This window comes from Aythya marila (assembly GCF_965140915.1).
Source record: "Aythya marila genome assembly, chromosome: 4".
In the NCBI taxonomy this organism is placed as follows: domain Eukaryota; kingdom Metazoa; phylum Chordata; class Aves; order Anseriformes; family Anatidae; genus Aythya; species Aythya marila.
In genome coordinates, this window is record NC_139045.1 from 76,793,799 (window position 1) to 76,813,805 (window position 20,007).

Below are 20,007 nucleotides of genomic sequence, written 5' to 3' on the forward strand. Positions count from 1 at the left end.
CTGGGGATGCCCTGGTCAGACTTCCCCATCCTCACTCCTGCTTGCAGGGGCTCCATGACCGAACATGGGGGTGCCAGAGGCTGCCCTGCCCCAGCCAGGCGCTGTCCTCTGACTGTGGGCCCAGTCCCCCAGCAGGATGGCAGCAGCTGAGGCCCAGCTGTGAGCCCCCAGATCCGCATGCAGATGGTGTGCCTGGCCCCGGGCTCCGTGCAGCGCTCACCCCCGAGGCTCTGCAACTCGCAGGGGTCTCCAGAGCATGGCAGTGGCGGCGGGACTGTGGGGAGCATCAGGGAACATTCACTGCACTGTGCTCAGCATATGCTCACCACCCGCCGCCACCAGCTGCTTTCATCCAGGACCCTCATTAAACTGATGCTGAGTTTCTCCTCTCGTGGGCAGCCTTGCAGAGGCTGGAAGATTTGAGCTGCTAATTTCTGCCTGCCTGTAATTAGCCAGTGCATATTGCAGCCGGGGAGGCCCTGGCCACCTTCCCCCACCAGCCAGCTGCAAAGGGTGGGAGTGGGAATTTCCAGCCCCTGGCTGCGTGGAGAGAGGCAGCCGGGGTCCCACAGCACCCCGGGTACAGACAGGCCGTGTGGTGCCCCCCAGCCCCCCCAGGCTCCCTGGCCCTACCAGGCAGAGGAGCTGGCAGAAGGAGCGGCAGTGTCCCTGGGACCCCAGCCCAGCCTCCCACCCGAGACGGGGCAGGGACAGGGTTCCTCTCTCTGGCCCCTGGGTGCAGGAGACCCCCGGTGTTTCTGACCTCGGGGGGGACTCTGTAGGGCCTCCTGCGGGGCCGTGGAGCTGCTGGCAGCCAGGACAGGCTTGGAGCAGCAGGGCCTATGGGGAGGAGATGGGGCTGGGGGGCTCCGCAGCCCTGTGTGGGGTGTGCCCGCTGCGCCGTCCTCGTCCAGAACAGAAATGCACAGCTGGGAGAGGATGTAACGAAAATAGCGTCTCCCTAGAATTTATTGGTTTCTCATTAAATACAGCAGCTGTTCCCCTCACCTCTTATTTACACAGGGGCTTCGTTACATTAAACTGAACAGTTAAAAATATAAAAGCTGGTGCTACCCAAACCCTAACGTCAGAGGGAGGGAGAGGAGGAAGGAGCCTGTGCGGTGTCAGAGCTGGGTTGGTCCTCGTGGGCGCGGGGCGCTCGTGCCCCTCGGCAGCCCCGGTTACAGGAACCAGAAGCATTTGCGCCTGGATTTCTTTGAGTCCAGCTTCGCAGGCAGCCTGCTCACCGGCGAGGGCTCCTGCCTGGCCGGCGGGACGGGCCCTGCCGCGGGGGAGCTCTGCGCCGCCTCGCCCTCGATGTGGCTCAGCACCCGCTGGAAGCGGCCCTCCTGCTGCCGAAAGTCGTGCTCCACGCTGCAGGGAGAAGGGGCCGCGTGAGAGGCATCGCTCGCCGCCGCCCTGCGCCCACAGGGCCGCCTGCACCCCAGTCCTCGTGCCCCCAGGTCCCAGCGCCCTGAGGCTCCCTCCCTGCGGCTCCCTGCCAGCCCCTCACTGCGGGCACAGCTCAGCGGTGACCCAAGAGGGTGCTGGCCCTGCCCTGGTCCTGCTGACAGGCCCTCCTGCAGCCAGCTGCTGCCCTCTGCCTGCATCCTGTGGGGCTGTGAGAAGAGGGGTGCACACAGGACCTGTCCCCATCCCAGACAGCCGTCCTGTCCTGCCTGTGGTCTGCAGCAGGGCATGTGGCACCCCACCGCAGCTCGCGGGGACCCCTCCAGCTGGAGGAGCAGCCGTGGCTCAGAGTAAGAAACGCTGAGACTTACTGCAGCAAACCCCCAGGGTACTGACCTGCCTGGGGTGGGAGCTGGCCACCAGCCCAGGCTGGAAACTGGTGCAGATACAGGGGGGGGTCCAGGGTCTGAGGGACCCTGGTTAGCACTGAGCACCCCGGAGAAGGGCTGTACCCAGCCCTGATGTTACAGACCCCCAGTGCCCTCCCCTGAGCCCAGTGCAGCCGCGGCACCAGGCATGCAAGGCCTTCACTGCTGGCTCCGGCACCGCTCATCACGCAAGGCACGTGGGTGCCATGGTTCCGGGTAGGGAAGGGGGGGCTGCATCACCCACCGCTGGCGCCAGGTCTCCTGCACGTCCCCTCCGCTGTCCCTGCAGCACCCACAGGCAAGCTGCCGGCAGCCACGTGCTGTAATGCTTCCTCACCCAGAGAGCGCTCCAACCTCCAGCCGGCTCCCCTCTGATCAGCAAGGTGCTGCTGCCTCTGCCGCCACCACGCACGTGGCCTGGCCACGCACACGGGGACCCCAGCAAGCTCCTGTGTGGTGTTCTGGCAGCTCGTGTCACTGCATGCCATCAGGACACCCGTTGTCCCCAGCTGCCTCTAACAGGGCTCCCGGGCTCCAAGGAAGGGTGCACGTGCTTGCTGCAGGGGTAATTCCCCACAGGTTCCATCACACCGCTGGGGAACTCTCCCAAAACCAGGTCCCCGTGGCAGCACCCTTTGAAACAGTGGATGCATACTGATGCTGATGTCCCTCGCATGCAGGGAAAGGTCGGGAGGTGCTCGCAGCACGGCCAGAACCCCTGCAGCCCCTCCCCTCCGTGCTCTCAGCCCACCCGTCCTCATCCTCACCACCCGCCACAGGGGATCCACCTTCTGTCCCCGCCTGCGTGCAGCCCCTGTGAGGTGCTCAGCCACAGCCCCGGGGCCAGAGAGGGTGCGCTGCTGCTGGCTGGGGTCTGCCCATGGTGGTGCCCCCCTGCCCCTGTCCCATCCCGCTCTGCCCCCACCCCATGTCCCACCGGAGCCTTTTCCCATCACGGAGGTGGCAGCTAAACCCAGCGGGAGCCCTCAGCGGGAGCCTGGCTGTTACATGAAGCCACCTCCCGCAGCAGTGACATCTCCCAGCCGCAGTGCCGCGTGGAGACAGGCTCGTCAGTCCCAATTAGCACTGAAGGCCCCCATGAGCTAAGGAGGGGGAGCTGGCTGTTGGCTCTGGCGTAAATAAGCCGGGAACAAGAGACACAGCCACAGCAGTGCCGCAGTGGTGTAAGGGTGCCAGGGCACAGGGGAACAGAGCTGGGGCACCCCTGGCCCTGAGGTGCCCATGGAGAGCGCACGCGTCCCAGGCACCCAACGCAGTGCAGCGGGGCAGTGGCTGCTCCTGTGCACACCCCGTGACCCTGGGGAAGCAGAGCCGAGGCACTGCAGTCCTGCACCTTGGTGAGGCCCTGGCATGGCAGGGATGTGGCAGCCCAGGGACACTGCTAGGGGCACTCGTCCCCCGGCAGCCCCAGGCACCGCCATGGGACAGGTGCCTTCCCCAGCACAACCAGCACCCAACAGCAGCACCTGCGTGAATTCACGCACGGATGACACAGCCCAGACTCAGAGCTAGCAAGCCCAGCGCTCCTGTAAGGAGGTTTTCCCCCAACACGTTGCTTTTAGAGAAGATAAATTCCCTGTCACCTCATCAGAGCAGATCTCCTTTCAGCTGCCAGCCAGCCCACCATCCCTTGTGAAACAAACAGCAGCCGTGAGGGGAAGCCAGAGCTGCCCCCACAGTGACAAAGGGCCCAGGTTCAGAGCCAAGGACACCAGGACGCAGCCCTGGCCTTCTGGCCGTGGTGAGCTGAGCCTGGCGTGGGGACAGGCACGCTGCCCTGGGCAGCAGCCACGGCACCGGCACCGAGCAGCTGTAGCTCTGCCCCTGAGCACCCCTCCTGTCCCTGGGGTGCCAGTTTGGAGGCAGGGAGGGAGGTGCTGCAGCGTGCACCCAGGTGTCTTATGGTGCCACAATCGTCCCTCAGGTCGTGCGAGCCTCCTCTGGCACACCAGCAATGCCCGAGGGGCGGGCAGCACGGTGGGGCTGGGGGGCCATGGAAAAGCTGCAACTGTCGTGCCATGTCCCCCCTGGGAGCTGGGACCTGCCCTGCTCTGCCTCGTAGCCACGCTAGGAGTGTGGTACCTGGAATGGGGACAGAGGAGAGCAGGAGCCCCACCGGGAACACCCCAGAGCTGCCTCGTACCTGTAGATGATGCAGGCGCAGTCCCGGCAGGTCCCGCAGTTGGCAATGTCCTGCCCTGTCCGGTACGAGTGTCGCCTGCAACAGAGCACAAGTGCTGTGAGCCTGGAGACTCCTGTGCCTCCCCCAGGCCCTCAGCTGCCCCACAGCACGTACACCGGCCGGCAGGGGCCCCTCTGCTCCCGGGATCCCCGCTCCTCTCCTACCCCGTGCGATGCTCTTTGATGCCAGGCCAAGCACGGTGCCTCTCAGCTCAGCAGATTTCTCAGTTGGTTGCAAACCAGGCAGGCATGGCAGAAGCCCTGAATCCTTTGCACGCTGTCAGCCTCATTTTATCACCACCCCAGAGCTGTACCTCGTGCCCAGGGACACCCCAGGACACTATGCATCTCCCCACGCACAGCACCTGCAGGGAGCGGGGCCATGGGCAGCGTGGGGACGGGGAGGAGCACTCACAGCACACAGCAGTGCCCTGACAGATGGGCAGAGGGAGATGTGCCAGCCTAATCGCCAGCCTACGCTGGACTTAGGATTTCTCTCTTTTTGAAGCTTTTGTATCAAAGAAGCAGCCTCCTCCAGGGAAGGTGCAAGGGACTTAAATAAAGCAGAGATGGCTGATGAGCCCCAAAGGTCAGCTCAGCCCCAAAGCCAGTCCTCCTCCCAGATCTCTGCAGAAAATGGTATTCTGCTGCTAGTGCTAAACACTTGCCCCGATGCATCCTCGCCCAGCTGCATCCTGCTGCCCTGCCGGAGCTCAGCAGCTCCCTGGGGCGTCTCCCTGTGCAGCACCGAGCCCCAGCCCCTGGCACCAGCTGCTCTGAGAGCTGTGGGGAAAGGGCCCCCCTAAAGGCTGTCGGTCACCCTAGCGGCTGCCTCCTCACCTCCTGTGCCCCTCAGGCAGTGCAGGCTGTGGCTTTTTGGGGGACAGCTGAGAAAACACCCCCCTGTCCCAAATACCAGTCACAGCTTCCTGCTTGAATCGTTCTCCTCTTACTCGACCTTGATCATGACTGTTCTCAGCCCTCGGAAACTAGGTCTTTTAATGCACCAAATTACATATTACAATTGGGATTATACTCTAGCACATAAATTAGATCATGATACCTTTTATATGCGTATATAGAAGGTGTGTGTACACGTGTACCTAATGTTGTATAAACTGCGCCTCTGTCAGGATGAGAGCTAACGTGGGGACAGACGTTTGGCTCGGGAAGTTGCTGCTGGGCGACACCCGGGCCCTGTGAGGCTGCACTATGGGGCGAGCAGTGCCGGGGCTGGTGGCAGCGCCGGGGTGCACGGTGCCTCGGGGCCACCCGCAGGTCTGCCGGGACGCTGACCCGTGGCAAATAAGGCCAGGCTGTTCCTCAGCAGAAGGACACTAGGAAAATCTTTTATGTGATTTCCTACCCCATTCCTTATGTCTCTGGGCAGCGTTTGCTCATTTGACTGCAACAGTATATGGAGCCGAGATCTTAATTAAGCTCCCCACGGTGAAGCTAAATCAGCTTCCTGAGCAGACAAACTCAATTCTGACCGTGGGAGCAGATCTGCCCTTTCGACGGGCTCTGCTCTGGACCTGCCCGCGCCGAGCCAGGCTGGGACACAGCCCTGATCAGCGGGGCCCCTCTGGGGGCACCCCACAGGCAGGGGCACCCCAGGGCCATGCCCTCTGCCCAGCACGGGCAGCAGCCCCCACACAGCCCCGAGGAGCGAGGCCAGGCGGGGTGCGGGTGGGTGGCTCAGCGGCAGTGGGATGCTGCGGGGGGGAGCTGGGCACCACAGCCCGCTCTGAGCTGCCCTGCCTGCCTTCGCACTCTCACTAGCGGTTCTGTGGGATCCTTACTGCTATTATTGGCCCTAAGTGGAAGGAATTATTTAGCAGCCACTTAATTTGGTTAAACAATTAAGCGCTTGTGCAGGCGGGAGGGACAGGACCCGCAGGAGGTGCCCTCTGGCAGGGCAGGACCTCACGCCGGGTGCCCCCTGCCTCCCTGAGCTCGCTGCCATGGCAAACACCCGGCTTGGTGCACGTGCCAGGCGCGGCCCCTTGCCAGCATGAGGCCAAACTAATGAGCTGCCAAACTAATGAGCTGTCCCGTCCCAGTGCCCTGGGCTGTCGCACGCTGCTGAAGCCCAGCAGAGCCCTACCGGCGATGCCACCTGCAGCTGGCGCAGGCGATGTCCCCATCAGCAGGCACCAGTCACCTGGGCCACCTCAGACACAGACGGTTCGTTAAGGTTCATTAACAGGCAGAGCGTGCCAAACCCTGCCAAGCCCCCCAGGCTGTGCCCCCTGGGCATGGCAGGCTCCCAGCACAGGACCCTCTGCCTTGCTGGCGGCCAACCCAGAGGAATCCTAGCAAGTTGTTAACGGGAATATCCCGAGCCACGGGCAGCGCTTGGTACCGCAAAACACAAACGAGGCCAAGAAAACTGCCCCGGGGCATGCCCTGCCCTTGACCTACAGAGCAGGGATGGGCAGGACAGACAGTGGGGGCCGTTCCTGTGGCACAGACCGGCAGCACCAGAGACCGAGCCCTTGACAAGGGCCCTGGCCACCCGTCTTTCATTCACAGCCCCCCGAAGGACATTTGCCCCCCGCCCCCCACCTGCGCTTGCTCACCCGTCCCGCTGGGCCTCCTTCTTCTCCAGGTCCTGGATGACGTCCAGCAGCACTCGGATGGTTTGTTGGCTGGTCTCCAGCACCCCTTCCAGTGACTGCAGCTGGGACTGCAGGTCCCCCTGCGCCCCCGCAGGGCCCTGTCCCTGAGATGTTCGGGCGCGCTCGTCCCCCACCGGTGCTGCCACTGGCCCCTTGGCTGCGACCACCAGTTGCAGAAGGTCCTGGACGTGGCGCAGCGTCTCCGACTGCTGGGCGGTGAGGCAGGGCTGCCCGTGCTGGGGGGCCTCTGGCGCCCGCCCGCCCAGCTGAGTCCCGGTGCCGGAGCCCTGCAGGGCCGGGGGCAGCAGCTCCCCGTGTCCCTCTGGTCCCGCCTGGCCGTGCCCGGGATCGGCGGCCCGCAGCCGACTGCTGATGCCGTCACGGGTGTCCAGACGGCCAAGCGCAGCTGGTGTCTTCTCCGGTGTGGCGGCTGAGCTGTGCCAGCCTGGCGCTGGTAGGATGGGGGCTGGCGGGGTGCAGCAGGGCCCCCCCCATGGCGAGCTGCAGAGCTGGTGCTGGGGTGGTGGGGGGTCCCGGGGGGGGGTGCCCTGAGCTGGCTGGCGGAGCCCCTGGATGTGCGCGGTGGGGAGGGTCTGCTGGCAATGCGGAGAGGGCTGGGGCAGCAGGCGCCCGCGGGGCAGGCTGTGCTCTGAGTCGCTCCGGCCGAGCCCCTGCACCTCAGCGGGCAGCGGGGGCTGACCGCAGGGCACAGAGGCCGGGCGCTGGGAGGGCCTCCGGCTGCCCCTGGGGTTCCCGCAGAGCCGGGCGCAGGGCTCAGGGGGGCAGCTCTTGGCTGGGGAGGTACAGCTGGCAGCAGGGCACCCGGTTGTGCCCGGATAAGGGGGACAGGGATCCCTGGGCGGTGGCGGTGACGCATGGCACGCCGCAGCACGCTGGGTGAGGGCGGCGGCACGCTCATGCGCGGGGAGGCTGCCGGGCACGTGTGGGGGCACAGCCCGGACGGAGGGGGTGGGCGAGGGGCCCCCCGGGCAGCGGGCGCTCCCCAGGGCGGTGGGCAGCCCCACTACCCCGGCCATGTCGCAGACACTCTTACTGCGGGGCTGGGAGGCTGGGAAGGGCTTCTGCAGGCTGGGGGAGGTCTGGATGGCAGCGCTCGCGCACGCCTTCCTGGGCATGGGCAGCGTCAGCGAGCATGGCTGGGCCTGGGGCCAGCTCCGCCGCGAGGCACAGAGAGCCGCCGGCTCAGGGGCGTCCCTGGGGGGCGGCGAGGCACGTGGGGTGTTGGGGCCAGGGGCGGCCGCGGGCCCTGGTGGGGGGCTGCCCGCCTGCTCCGCGCTGCCCTCCACCAGGTCCTTGAAGCGGACCTGCTGCGTGCGGTTGCGCCGGCGCTGGAGGCGGCTCTCGATGTCGGGCGAGTCGCGGTTGAGCAGCACCGAGCGCACCGTCATGGCTTTCTCCTGGCCGCCCTCGCTGGCGGGGGCCGGCCCAGGAAGGGGCTCCCTGCTGACCATGGCTCACGGCCCCGGGGCCGAGGCCCTGTGGCGGGGCGCTGCAGCGGGGCCGAGCTCTGGCGTTCGGAGCCCTGCGCTGCGCCCGTCCCCGGAGCTGGCCGGGGCACTGGGCGGCCTCATCCCGTGCTGCCGCGGAGAGGGGATGCCGTGTGGGAGGCGGGCGAGGGGCTGCTGGGCACGCCGCCCGCCGCACAGCCCCTACAGCCCGCGGCACGCTGACGCCCTGACGGCCCTGCCCGCCACCGCACCTCCCCGCTGGTGCCAGCAGCCCATGGTCCCGCTGCCTCCGCCCGGGCTCAGTGCCCCTCACGGTGGGCTCCCCAGGGCACCGGGTGCCAGCCGTCCCTGCGCATGGCTCCTGGCTCCCAGACCTGCGGGGACAGAGAAAGGCGGTGAGCCCCAGCCCTGCTGCCTGCTCTCTCCCGTGGATGGGGACGGGGACGTCTCTGGCTGCCCCGTGGAGCCACCGGCCCCTGCACACCCTCCCACCCAGCGCGGCCATCACAAAACGCGAAGAGACAAGCTTTGATCTCTGGCGCTGCCTCCTCAGCACAAAAGGAGAAGGGAAAAAAAGAAACCCCTTTAGCATAAACACGTTACAAGTTCACAGCTCAAATCAAGCAGAAGAAGCTGTTAAAAATAGCTCTGCCTTGCTGGGGCTTGGTACCTCGTGTTCAGAGGGCGCTGGGAGCAGGCAGCCCGTGCTGCAGGGGCACAGCGGGACGGGACAGGAACAGCGCAGAGGAGCAGGTCAGGCTGCGCTGGGCACAGGGGGCTCGTACGTGGGGATGGACAGGCAGGGGGCACCCGCCGTGCATGGGGCTGGACAAGGCGTGGGGTGCCCAACCTATGTGGGACCTGGCTGCAGAGGCACAGGACCCGTCGTGTATGGGGCACAGGGTCCCATCCTGCACGTGCCACCTGTTGGAGGTGGGGCAGGGCTGCGGGCGTGGGAGAGCAGCTCAGTGCACGGGACGAGGCTGTGACTTGGGGACATTTAGCCAATTTGGGCATGTGAGAACCAGCCTCGAGGAAGAAGAGGCATTGCATCTGGGATGGCAGCTTCCAGTGCTGGGCTCCTCTCTGAGACGGGCATCGCTGGGGCAGGCTGCCCTGGCTGCGAGCAGGGCTCCCACGCAGGGAGGACCCCCCAGCCCCGCTGTCGCTGGCACACAGCTGCACACAGCGCCTCCTCCCCATGCAGGGTTTTGCACAGCAAACCCCTTCCCCAGCCCTGACCCCAACCAACACCAGGCCCCCACGCACAGCCGGATCTCTTGCACCCACAGTGGTCACTGGGCACCCTTCCGGCCCTCGCACTGCTCAGGTACATGGCACATGCCTGTGAGCCCTGCTCAGGAGCCCCTGCTCCCCTGGGCACAGAGGATTTGTGGCTCGTTTTGGGAAGCAGCATTGTGAGAAGGAGGCACTGGGGGGCAGAGCGGGAGTCGCCAGCCCCGGCAGGGAGTGACACTGCTCAGACTCATGGCTTGCTGTCCTGCACTTGAGGTCTGCAGACACCCACAGGTGCCTGGGCACGGGCAAGGAGCACAGTGCTATGGGTGCCCCTGGCACCATGCCGTGCCCTGCATCCCGCAGCTGGCACTGGTGGTGCCAACCCCACCATGTAGCCCAGGGAACCCCCAGCCCCGTACTGCTGCAGCACACTGAGCTGGGAGCTCTGCTCCCCCCACAGCCCTCTCGCCCTCCCTGCAGCCAGGCCCCCCGGCCCCGCTCGCCGCCTTGCCTTGCTCTCACTGCACCAAAGCAGCTGACTCAGCACAGCAGCCTGGAGTCCCCATGCACTGGGAACGAGCAAACTTCCCAGCTGGGCTGGATTTCCTGCGCCTCCCCAGGACCACAGCGAGCCCAGCAGCAGCAGGCTCAGCCAGGGCCTGGCCCGGCCCTGCCAGTGCGGGGGACCCACGTCTCACGCCTCTGCACCCCTCGTCCAGCGCTAGTCGGGATGCTGCTCCACGCGCCAGCAGCCAGCCGCCCGGCGCTTCCCTTCCCCAGTCTTGGAGCTGTGCCCAGACACCGGGAGGTGTTTGTGAGGCAGGACGCGGCGAAGGCATGGCCGGCGGATGGGGCATCTCATTAGTATGGACAGCAACAGGCTGAGGAGGGGAGGGAGCTCACTGGAGAGCCGAGCTCTGTGCATGCCTGAGGCAGTGGCCGTGCTGGCACCGCATGGAACAGGGCAGAGCCTGCAGGACCACAGGACCCAGTCCAGCCCCGCAGCGTGGGACCAGCAACCCCAGCTACGGCTGTGCCAGTACGGGAAACACGCTCAGTGGCAGGGGATGGATGGGCTGGCACGTTTCTGTGCTGGATCGTGCCCCTGCATGGGGGTCAGCACCAGTGCAGCCTGGCTGAGCGCTCCCAGAGGACAGCTTGTGTGGCCACCCCGCTCCGGAGACTTTCTTAATGAGGATGCTAATGGGCATGGGGCAGGGGTGCCAGGAGCCACTCCAACAGCCAAGCACGGGGCAGGAGCACTCCCGGCACAGTCCAGGCAGTGGGGGCAGACACAGACCCTGCAAGCTCCCAGGGGGACCAGGCTGAGCCACGGCCAACGGCAGAGTGAGACCAGCACACCTCACTGCCTGCACAGCCAACACGACGCTGTCAGTCAGTGGGGCATCCGCTGAGGCACCCCCTGCCTCCCGAACCGCGCTCCGCTGGAGAGATCAGAGACATGCCACAAGGACAAAGAAAAAGTCTATAAATTATACATGCACTAACTGCATTTGGAGAACAGTTCTAAGGGAGTCAAACACCAAAAGCTAGGACCCTCCCACTCGTCCTTCTGCATATGCATCACAGCACGGTCAGATTTAGTGCTGTGCTCAGGCACTGTTTCCAGCATGCCTGCATCTTCTGGTGCTAATGAGTCCTGCTGTGGGACTGAATCAGGACCGTGGAACCGAGCGGCTGCTGTACCTCATGTACCCCCCCGTACCGGAGCCGAAGCTGAAGGAAACAGCTCTGCCAATAGATCCAGCTGGAAGTACGGCTCCAGGGACATTTTGAATGCACAGAAAGGGCCACAGGGAAGGGGCTGTGCAGGAAGCACAGGCACGCGGCACTCAGCCGCACCAGGGCTTTCCAGCTGCTATCTTCAAGCTTGTTTACTGGGAGATGGCACTCGGGACGGTGTATGCCAACGAGCCTGCATGCTCACCCAGGCGCCTGCACAAGCGCTGCTCTCCCAGCAGGGCACCACAGCCCACAAATCTTCCTGTGCCCACGGCTCCCTGCCCCTGGGCACCTTGTGCAGGACCCGAGCTGCCAGACGGAAGGCACAGGAGCAGAAGCGTTCCCTGATGGTGCCACCCTCCCCAAAACAAGGCACAGATTGCTTTGCTTGGTCTTGCCGTGCTGAGTAACGTGGTGCTACAAAGCTGGAGCCCTTCTGGGGTCCTGAAACTGAGTCAGCCCCTTTAGGGCCAAGCTGCTGTCAGCCCAGGACTGCAGCAGCTCCCCTCTGGAGGGGGATGACCAGGACTGGGGATACAGGCAGACAGGGGAGGGGACAGCTGAAGGATGAGAGCTGTCCTCGCTCCTGCGTGGTGGCTGAGGCTGTCCTCAGGTGCCCTGTGCCAGCAGCTCTCCAGCAGTCCCTGCTCAAGCGTGTGTAAGGGCTGCGCACGCCTGCACCCCAGCCTCACACCCAGCAAACACAAGCAGCTCTGTGCACCCCCAGCAGCTGATGCAGGGGCAGGAGGGCTCCCCATGCTTTGCTTTTGCCCATGTGCACAGGGCAGGGAGCAGGCAGGCACCAGGGATTCAGAGTGTTCCTCTCCCAGCTTTGCCAGCGGAGCTGCACTGAGGAGGGCAGGCTGGCTCTGCCCGTGCTGCTGCTGGCCCCGAGGAGACCTCCCCGTGCGCACCCGTGGAGGAGGCAGGGCAGGGCAGGGCAGGGCAGCCATGCTCCCGGAGGTGAGGAACCCACCAGAGCTGTGGGCACCCTGGCACGCAGCACTCCTGCAGGTGTGGAGGTGGGGACGCCACGGTGCTACAGGACCAAGGCCACAGGAGAGCCCGGCGCAGGCAGGAGGTCAGACCCGCAGAGCCCTGAGCGCAGAGGCACCGGGGGGGCTGGCACGGGGACCCACCAGCCTGGTGCCTCTGCGGGCAGCGGTGGGAACAGATGCAGAGCTTGATTAATGACAGATGAAGGATGGCAGCATGTACCAGTCGTGCCAGTCAGCACGGGGTTATAGGAAACATGGTTCATCAAACTAATTTTCTGTCTGTTTTGATGAGGTTCCCAGTTTGGTCGACGAAGGTAAAAGCCTCGATGGAACAGACTGAGATTTCTGTAAGGCATTTGACATTTTGACGAAGAAAGCAGAATGGTACGAAAGCAATGTGGCACACATTAAATGGATTAAAAACTGGCTAACCAGCATGTCTCAAGACATAATCATCCAGCGATCATCACCAATTAGCCGTGCTTCTGCTCAGGTCCTGTGGAGGGGCGGCCAGGGCCCCGCGCTAACACTGGCTATTAGTGACCTCAAAGAAGAAAAGTCAGCACCGATAAAATGTGCAGATGATACAAAGACTGAGAGAAGGATAAGGAATGAGAATGGCAAAAGTGCCATGCAAGAGGCAGGGAACAGGCACTGCAAAGAGGGGTCTGTGCTGTGGGGAATGGCACTCCCCTGCAGCCTTGCAGGTAAAGTGCAACAAAACAGTGCCTGGAAATTGGTGGTCAGCACGTTCAGATGGGGAATGACTTTCTTGAAAGGTGAGGTCATCCAGTGTGAGAGCAATTTGGAAAGAATTTAGATGGTGGTGGATCCTCCGTCTTGGCAATTGCTTGAGGTCTGAGTGTTTTTCTCCTCTTGTTCACATGGGAATTACAAGCAGCAAGTCATACGCGATGATTTATAGATAAAACCAGATGACGCCACTGTAATGCAATAGATGACATGAGGACTCCAGTGATGGGCTCGCCAGATATGCTGGATGCTCAGTGCAGCTGGGAGCAGATGTCCCATCAGCTGAACGAGACCCAGGAGCCGTGGAAGGGACACAGGCTGCTTCCCCACTGCCTGGCCACCGGCACCACCGAACTGCAATGCCGATGCTCCCGCGCTCAGGCTGCCCTTGCCCCCACACGCATCAAGTCTTTCTCCAAACGTCTGGGATTCACGGCCGGCACTGAGGCTCCGACTCACATCAGCCCGGCGTCCTTCAGGTCCACGAACCTGCTGCTGTGCTGCAGGTGCTGGTGTCCAGAGCCCGGTGGTGCATCACTGCCCTGCACCTTGCCAGCGCCGTCAGCTCCTGCCCGCAGCCCAGGCCCTGCACATCCCTCCTGGAGAGCGAGGGCCTGCGACAGTGGCACTGCTCCGGCCCGTCCTGATTAATGGGCTGGTAAATCTTGTAAGAGAGGCAGCAAATCTTTCCATGCTCTATCTTGATACGTGGGCTGCAGGGTTGGGCTCAGAGGAACAAAGCCCTGCTTCACACCTGCTCCTCCATCCACCGGAGATGCTGCAGAGCGGAGGCACAGCCTCCAGCTGCCTGCCTGCTCTCGTCTCCCCACACCAGGACGGCACAGCCCTGCCCAGCTCTTCCTTCCGACACCACGACGCCAGCAGAGACCAGCCCAGCACTGCTGGACAAACCCTGGGCACCGGACCCAGGGCTGCAGGCACCACCACGGGGTCCCAGCTGCCCCCGTGCCCGGCAGCGATCCTGCACGGCCCCAGCCCCTTCTCCACCCATCCTCCACCTCCTCCTCCTCCTGGCAACGTCTGTGGAAGAAGGAAAACCAGAGCAGACACATAAATCTTCTCCTCAAGACGCAGGAAGCTGGGAGATTAGATTTATGAGAGAGGAAGTCATATTCTTCTGGAGCTGCAGAAGAGAACAGCTAATTACCCAGCTCCACTACTGGGTACAACGGTTCCTCTTGGGACAAAACCTTTGCTGTCCCTGATCTCTGAAAGGGGATGAGGTGCTACGGCAAGCACAGGAGGAAACAGAGGATGAGGCATTTGCGCACAGCCGATGACCAGGCAGGAGCCAGGTTCTCAATACATCAGCCGGTAGCAGGACTTAATCCCATTTTGGCTCCAAGAGGACTCGGCACGTTTGTACTCGGCGTGGAGCATCCACGGGACGTGGGGGTGGAGGACGGAGAGCGTCTCCTCAGCAGCCAGCAACGCCAAACCCCAGCTCCTCGCAGGGGCAGCGCCAGCACGAAGCCAGCACGTGCCCTGCCCTCGCAGCTGCTCTTGGAGGCTCTTCCAGCACCCGGCTGTTTGGAGGCGTGCAGGCCTCCTAATTTCCTGCAGGCACTTAATCACGGCCAGTTTATATCCGTTTGTGCTTGTGCCAGTACCGTGCTTTGCTTGAACAGCTCTTCTCCCTCCTCAGCTCGGAGCCCGTGTGCTTTGCCACGAGGACGCAGGCCCCTTCCATGGCGCAGGCTGGTGGTGCTGAGCAGGGGCAGCCCTGCCCACACCCTCGAGGCCAGCTCCCTGCTCCTCCGTCACCCCCACAGCTTCGCCCATTCCCGTGGGGGCTGAACACCTCTCCACCACCAGCACCCAAGGCAAGGTCTCGCGCTCTGTTCCAGCACCCCCAGGGCTCTACTGGGAACACCCAAACAGCTCCATCTGAGGACAGCAAATTCCCTGAGCTGGGGCAGTGCCCTGAAGGACTCACACCACCACGCACGCTCACTGCAGATGCCACTTGGGTGCCCCAGAGGAGCATTGCTGGCACAAAGGTCCCTTTTCTGTGACAGCAGGTGCCTGGTGGAAGTGGCAGCTCGCACGAGCCAAGGGATCTGCACACATCTTTATTTAGGTCACTGGCTGAAGAGCTCTGCAGGAAAATGAGTCACTCTCCCAGTCCAGGGGCCCTGGAGATGGCAGGAGCCCCCAGCCCAGCCCGGGTGCTCCCTGAGGCCCCAGCACCTCTCCAGGGCTGCCTGAGGCTTCTGCAGCCCCTGCCTGGGTCCCACGGCCGGTGCCCAGCAAAAAGGACACCAAAACCCATGAAGAAGCAACAACGCCCTCCCGGCACCCAGAGGCCGTCATCTCACCGTCACATCGTGCTTCCCTCTTTCAACTGCAGATACACTGGTGCTGTCAGGTGGAGACTACATGGCCAGGAGATGCAGCAAGATGCAAAACCGTTGGAGAAAGCCTTTAGAAGCCTGTGGAAGCCAAATTATTCCTCTGTCTCCCACGGATGCTAATATGGCTGTGGTGGCAGTAGTGGCTGTGTTCTTGCTGTGACTTGCTTTCGTTCCCACCTCTTTGCAATGCAGAGGAGCACCACTGTCACCATTTCAAATGAGACATGAAGAGGCAGAGTGACCTGCCCAGGGGAACACAGGCAGACCAGGCAGTACAGAGCAGGAGGAGGTTAGGAGTTTGTTTTACATCCCGAGGCTTTCCTTAACCTCCTCAGTGGGAGGCATGAACACCTCCCGTGCAGCCTGCAGCTCCTGGGCTGCGCAGCACTACTTGGCTGCCTTTCCTAGAGGCTACAGAAGAGACCACCATGGGAAGAAGGCACCCCTTCGTCTGCTTCCTTCCCAGCAAATGTGGCGTGGGCACACTGCATTCTTCTGAGTCTCAGAGACAGCTCGTGCAGGTGCACGGACATGGGGAAAACACCTGACACAGACCTGGCCTCGAGAGCAGGCAGGCTCGGCCGGTGCTTCCTCCAGCAGAGGCTGTCCCCAGAGTGATTACAGGACAAACAAAATAGGACATGGCCTAAAGGCTCGTGGTCACAGGAGACACAGCTCGTCACAAGCCATCCCACAGCTCCGCACTTTCCCAGGGAGAAGCATGTCACCCCTCGCAGAACCGGGCTCCGCTCTCCATCTGGAGCCACGCCGCCAGCCAGCAGCCTGCGGGCTGGGGAGCCCCGGCAGACGGGGACTGGATGTGCTCCTTCACATGCCAGGAATTTTATTAGAAAGCCACAAGCTGTCCACAAAGCACATTTCTGGAAAAAGCTAGAAAGGTTTTGCCGCCCAGCAATTCACGGGCAGACGGCCACAATGCCCTGCCTCGCGTGCACCCGTCCCGGGGAGCCTGGCGCAGCCCCACGGGGGGCACGCAGCCCCGCTGCCCCTGCAGCTCCGAGCCCACGGCCCCACGGGGACCGGTGCCCCCGTCCCACCGCCGCACCGTCTGCAGGCTGCAGCCCTGGCAGCGGGAGCAGGAGGCCTCTGCGGCTGCAGCTTCCCAGCACCAGTGCGGAGAACGTCATCTCAGAATACAAATTCCTGCCTTTAAGTGGATTTCCAATGCCATCTAGCAGCCGGCCCCCCTTTATCTTTATGCGCCTTAGACAACACTCACTACCAGGGGAATTTAGGAATTAGCAAGTGTCTTTGCCGCGTGCCTCGGTTTCCCAACCCACAAAGCAGCCAGGGTGGTACGAGTACCACTGCAAGCACACGAGACAGACCCCGTCCAAAAGCACTGGTTACGACTGAAGTATTGTTACTACAGATGCAAATGAACCCACTAATTATTTGTGGCCTCTGAACACTACCATACTATTAAATAATTATAATAATTATGATCTGTAAAGAAGATAACCTCAGTCTAAAGGAGCTTCTGTGTTTAAATCCACTCTGCTTCTCCAAGCGCACGGGAAGGATTTTGAGCACTTCCCAGCAGATGTGGAACCTGCCAGGACAGGACCAGGGCCGCCAGCCTGTGCCAGCTCTTGCCTGGAGCTGCTTCCAAGCCCAGGAGGGACTTGGGCAGCTCCTGGTCCCCTTCTCAGGCAGGCCGCCAGCAAGGGGACACAGCCAGCGGACCCTGGCATCCCTGCCTGTCCCAAAGGGCTTGTTCCTGTGCCCTGGGAGGTGCTGGCAGCAGCAGGCTGGCAAGCAGTACCCTGCCCCGCCACGGGCACGCAGCTCTCACTGTCCCTCTCTGGGCACACAGCCACAAAGCCGGGTCCCAGCGATTACTCACACGTGTCCACCTCGTGCTCTGACCAGAAAAAACGGCTCCGTGGAGACCCCTTCTCCCAACACCCTGCGTGTCTCCGCGAGGAGCTGCAGCTCCGACTCAGTTCCACGCGCACTCCTGCGGGGAGGAGAGGGACTCGAGCAGTCCACAGGAGCCGTGCCTTTGTATTTCATGGGCAGCAGCTACGGCTGCCCCGGCCCCGCTCCCACCGCCCCAGCTGCTGAAGCCCCGCCGGCAGACACAAAGGCCTTGAGCACAGAACACGGCACTGGGAGCTGCTGGCAGCAACGTGGGCTGAATCCCTCCAGCGCCAGCAGCCGTACCCGCGGCCGGCATCAGCGCAGCGTGCAGTACCGAAAGTGACATCCCTGGGATCATGTGTGTGCGCGTGTCAAACACAAACACGGCTCTGGCTGATGGACGTGTCTCCAGCCGAGGGACAGCAGTGAGCCGGGCTGAGCCAGGCAGGCTGCTGCTGGAGCCCAGCTCCGTGCCCACATCTCCCGCAGGAGTCGATCTGCGAGCGGAGGTGCCACGGGCTGGGGGAGGCGGCAGGGCAGGAGGGCTGCGGTGCAGGGACCAGACCCCGGGGGTCTTCAACCCTTGTAACACAGCAGCGCCCAACACCAGATTTATCCCCTCGGCCACAGCCCCCAGCACGGCCACGTGCCCCCAGGGACCCCGGCACAGCCTCAGCAATGTGTTCGGTGCGGGTGCCACCGGCCACCTCTGCTCAGGGTGTGGGTGCCGCGGGCACCGTGCCCCCCGCCATTCCCCAGGCAGAGACGAGAGGAGCCCCGGGGCGCTGCGACCCCCGCAGCACGGGGAGCCGGGGCTGCCCGGGGCCGGGCTCCGAGCTCCGGCGGCGAGGAGGAACGGGCACGGCCGCCCGGGCACCGCGGCTCCCTGCCGGGCAAGCCGGCACCGCGCCCCCGGCCCCCCCCGGCCCCCGCGCATCCCGGGGGCTGCTGCGCCCGGCTCCCGGCCGCGGGTCCCCGCGCTGCCCCGGGGTCCCGGCGCCGGCCCCGGGCTGCCCGCACCGCTCCGGGCTCCCGGCCCCGGGGCTCCCCGTTCCGCCCCGGCTCCCGGCCCCGGCGCAGCGAGCGGGCTCCGCAGGGCCGATGCCCGCGGGGCTCAGCCCGGCCCGGCCCCGCCGCCCCCTCCCCGTGCGCCCCGCTCCCCGCCCGGTACCTGCTGCTCGGCGGCGGCGGCGGGCGCGGGGCGGCAGCGGCGCGGGGCGGCGTGCGCGGGGCACGGCCGGGGCGGAGCCGCGCGGGCTCGCCGGTACCGGGAGGCGGAGCCGGCGGGGAGGGGCGGGGCCGGGACAGCCCCGTGGCGGCGGGGCCGGGGCGGGGGGGAGCCGCGGGCGGTGCCCCCAAGCGGGGACGGGGCCCGCTGCGCCCCGCGCCGCTCCCCCGCGCGTCCCCGCGGCCGCCTCCAGTGCAGGGCAGGGGACGCGGCCCCGGTCCCGGCCCCGTGCAGCCCCCCCGGGCCGTTCCCCGCCGGCCGCCGGGCTTTGCTGCGTCGCGGGGCGCCCCGAAGCCGCTGCCCCCAGCCCGGCCGTGCCCCGGGCGCTGCCCCCGAGCCCGCAGCGCGGGGCCCCGGAGCGGCTGGAGCGGGGCCGGGAAGGGCCCTGCCCGCCGGGAGGGGACGCAGCGGGCGCAGGCTTGGGGGGAGCAGCGGGCGGGTACCGGTACCGGTACCGGGAGCTGCAGCGGCGGGCAGGGGCCGCGCCGGGCCCCAGGCGGTTGGTTCGGCATCCCCCGGGCACCAGGAACCGCTGCGCTGGCTCTGAGCCCGTCCCCGCGGCTCTCGTGTGTGCCCCGGTTCCCGTGGTGCTGGGGCAGCGCCGGCACCGTGCATGGGCTCCGGGTCTGCTGGCCCCGTGCTGGGGCGGTGGCCCCGCCGGGCGCTGTCAGCGAGCAGGGTCCCACCGGTGGGTTTGTGTGAGGGCTGTGCTGTTTGTGTGAGGGCTGTGTCGGTTCCACATGCACGTGCCATCCGCTGGACAAACTGCATCCATACGCAGAGCAGGGTCTGGCTGTACAGCTCCCCGGTAATGCAATCTAAATGTAAATACAGCTTCCCTTGAACGAAGTGTAGCAGCGGCGCAGGGAGTTCACCTGGATCTAATGCCGGCAGCCACCAGAAGAGCTGCTTTCAGGTGACTGAACTAATCTCATCAAATCCCTAGCATAGCCCGGCCCATACGAAAGTTTCCTCCCATCCTTCCTGCCTCGCACCACATTGCCCCTGGGGCACTGCTGGCCTTACCCCTGGGGCAATGAGGTGCGAGGCTCATGCAGCCCTGCAGCGATGGTGGGTGACATCCACTGCGGGTGGTGCGTGTGAAATGGCCCCCCAGGAAGGAACGAGCTGCTCCTGCCTGCTGTGAGCAGTGTGCCTGCCCAGACGGCTCTGTGGCACCACACACGGCCACACTGGGGGATGTGGGTGGGCTTGTGGTAGCCCTGGCTTTGGCAGCACTTGGTCTGGGAGTGGGCCTGGCTGGGGCTGGGGCAGCAGCCTTGCTCGGTGAGCAGAGGCTTGACCCCAGCTCTGCGGGCGAGCTGTGCCCGCTCAGCCACGCGGGCAGCTGGTGACCGGAGTGTCTCTGCAGCGCTGCTGCCACGTGCCTGCAAGGCTGCCCCATGTGCAGGTGCTGCTGACCCTGCTGTGTGCCGGCCTTCAGCAGGGACACTTCAGGTCTGTAGCTTCACTTTGATGCTAAAAAAGGATTGGGATTCATGGCATTGTCATTTGTTTGCTTCTCACAAGATAATTCCCTGTGCTGCTTCCTTTCCTCGGGGGCAGCACGGCAGCCCCAGAGGAAAAGTTATCCCTGAAACCACCCACGGGCCCTGCCAATGACACTAAGCCACCTTCATTCATTCTGAGCCTGCCA

The 20,007-nt window shown here is 64.4% G+C and overlaps 2 protein-coding genes across 2 annotated transcripts in view; one reads left to right on the top strand and one right to left on the bottom strand.

Annotated features, from left to right (window-relative positions):
* LOC309877900 (dedicator of cytokinesis protein 2-like) overlaps positions 1 to 20,007 on the top strand; it is a 66,520-nt gene that overhangs the window by 33,693 nt on the left and 12,820 nt on the right. The window lies entirely within an intron of this gene.
* On the bottom strand, positions 1,059 to 18,337 carry LOC309877901 (uncharacterized protein). Its single transcript, XM_082759765.1, has 4 exons — positions 18,294 to 18,337; positions 6,623 to 8,504; positions 4,003 to 4,077; positions 1,059 to 1,374 (listed from the first exon to the last, which is right to left on the bottom strand). Exons 2-4 carry the CDS (start codon positions 8,131 to 8,133, stop codon positions 1,182 to 1,184), a joined length of 1,779 nt encoding a protein of 592 aa, XP_082615891.1. The 5' UTR covers positions 8,134 to 8,504; positions 18,294 to 18,337; the 3' UTR covers positions 1,059 to 1,181.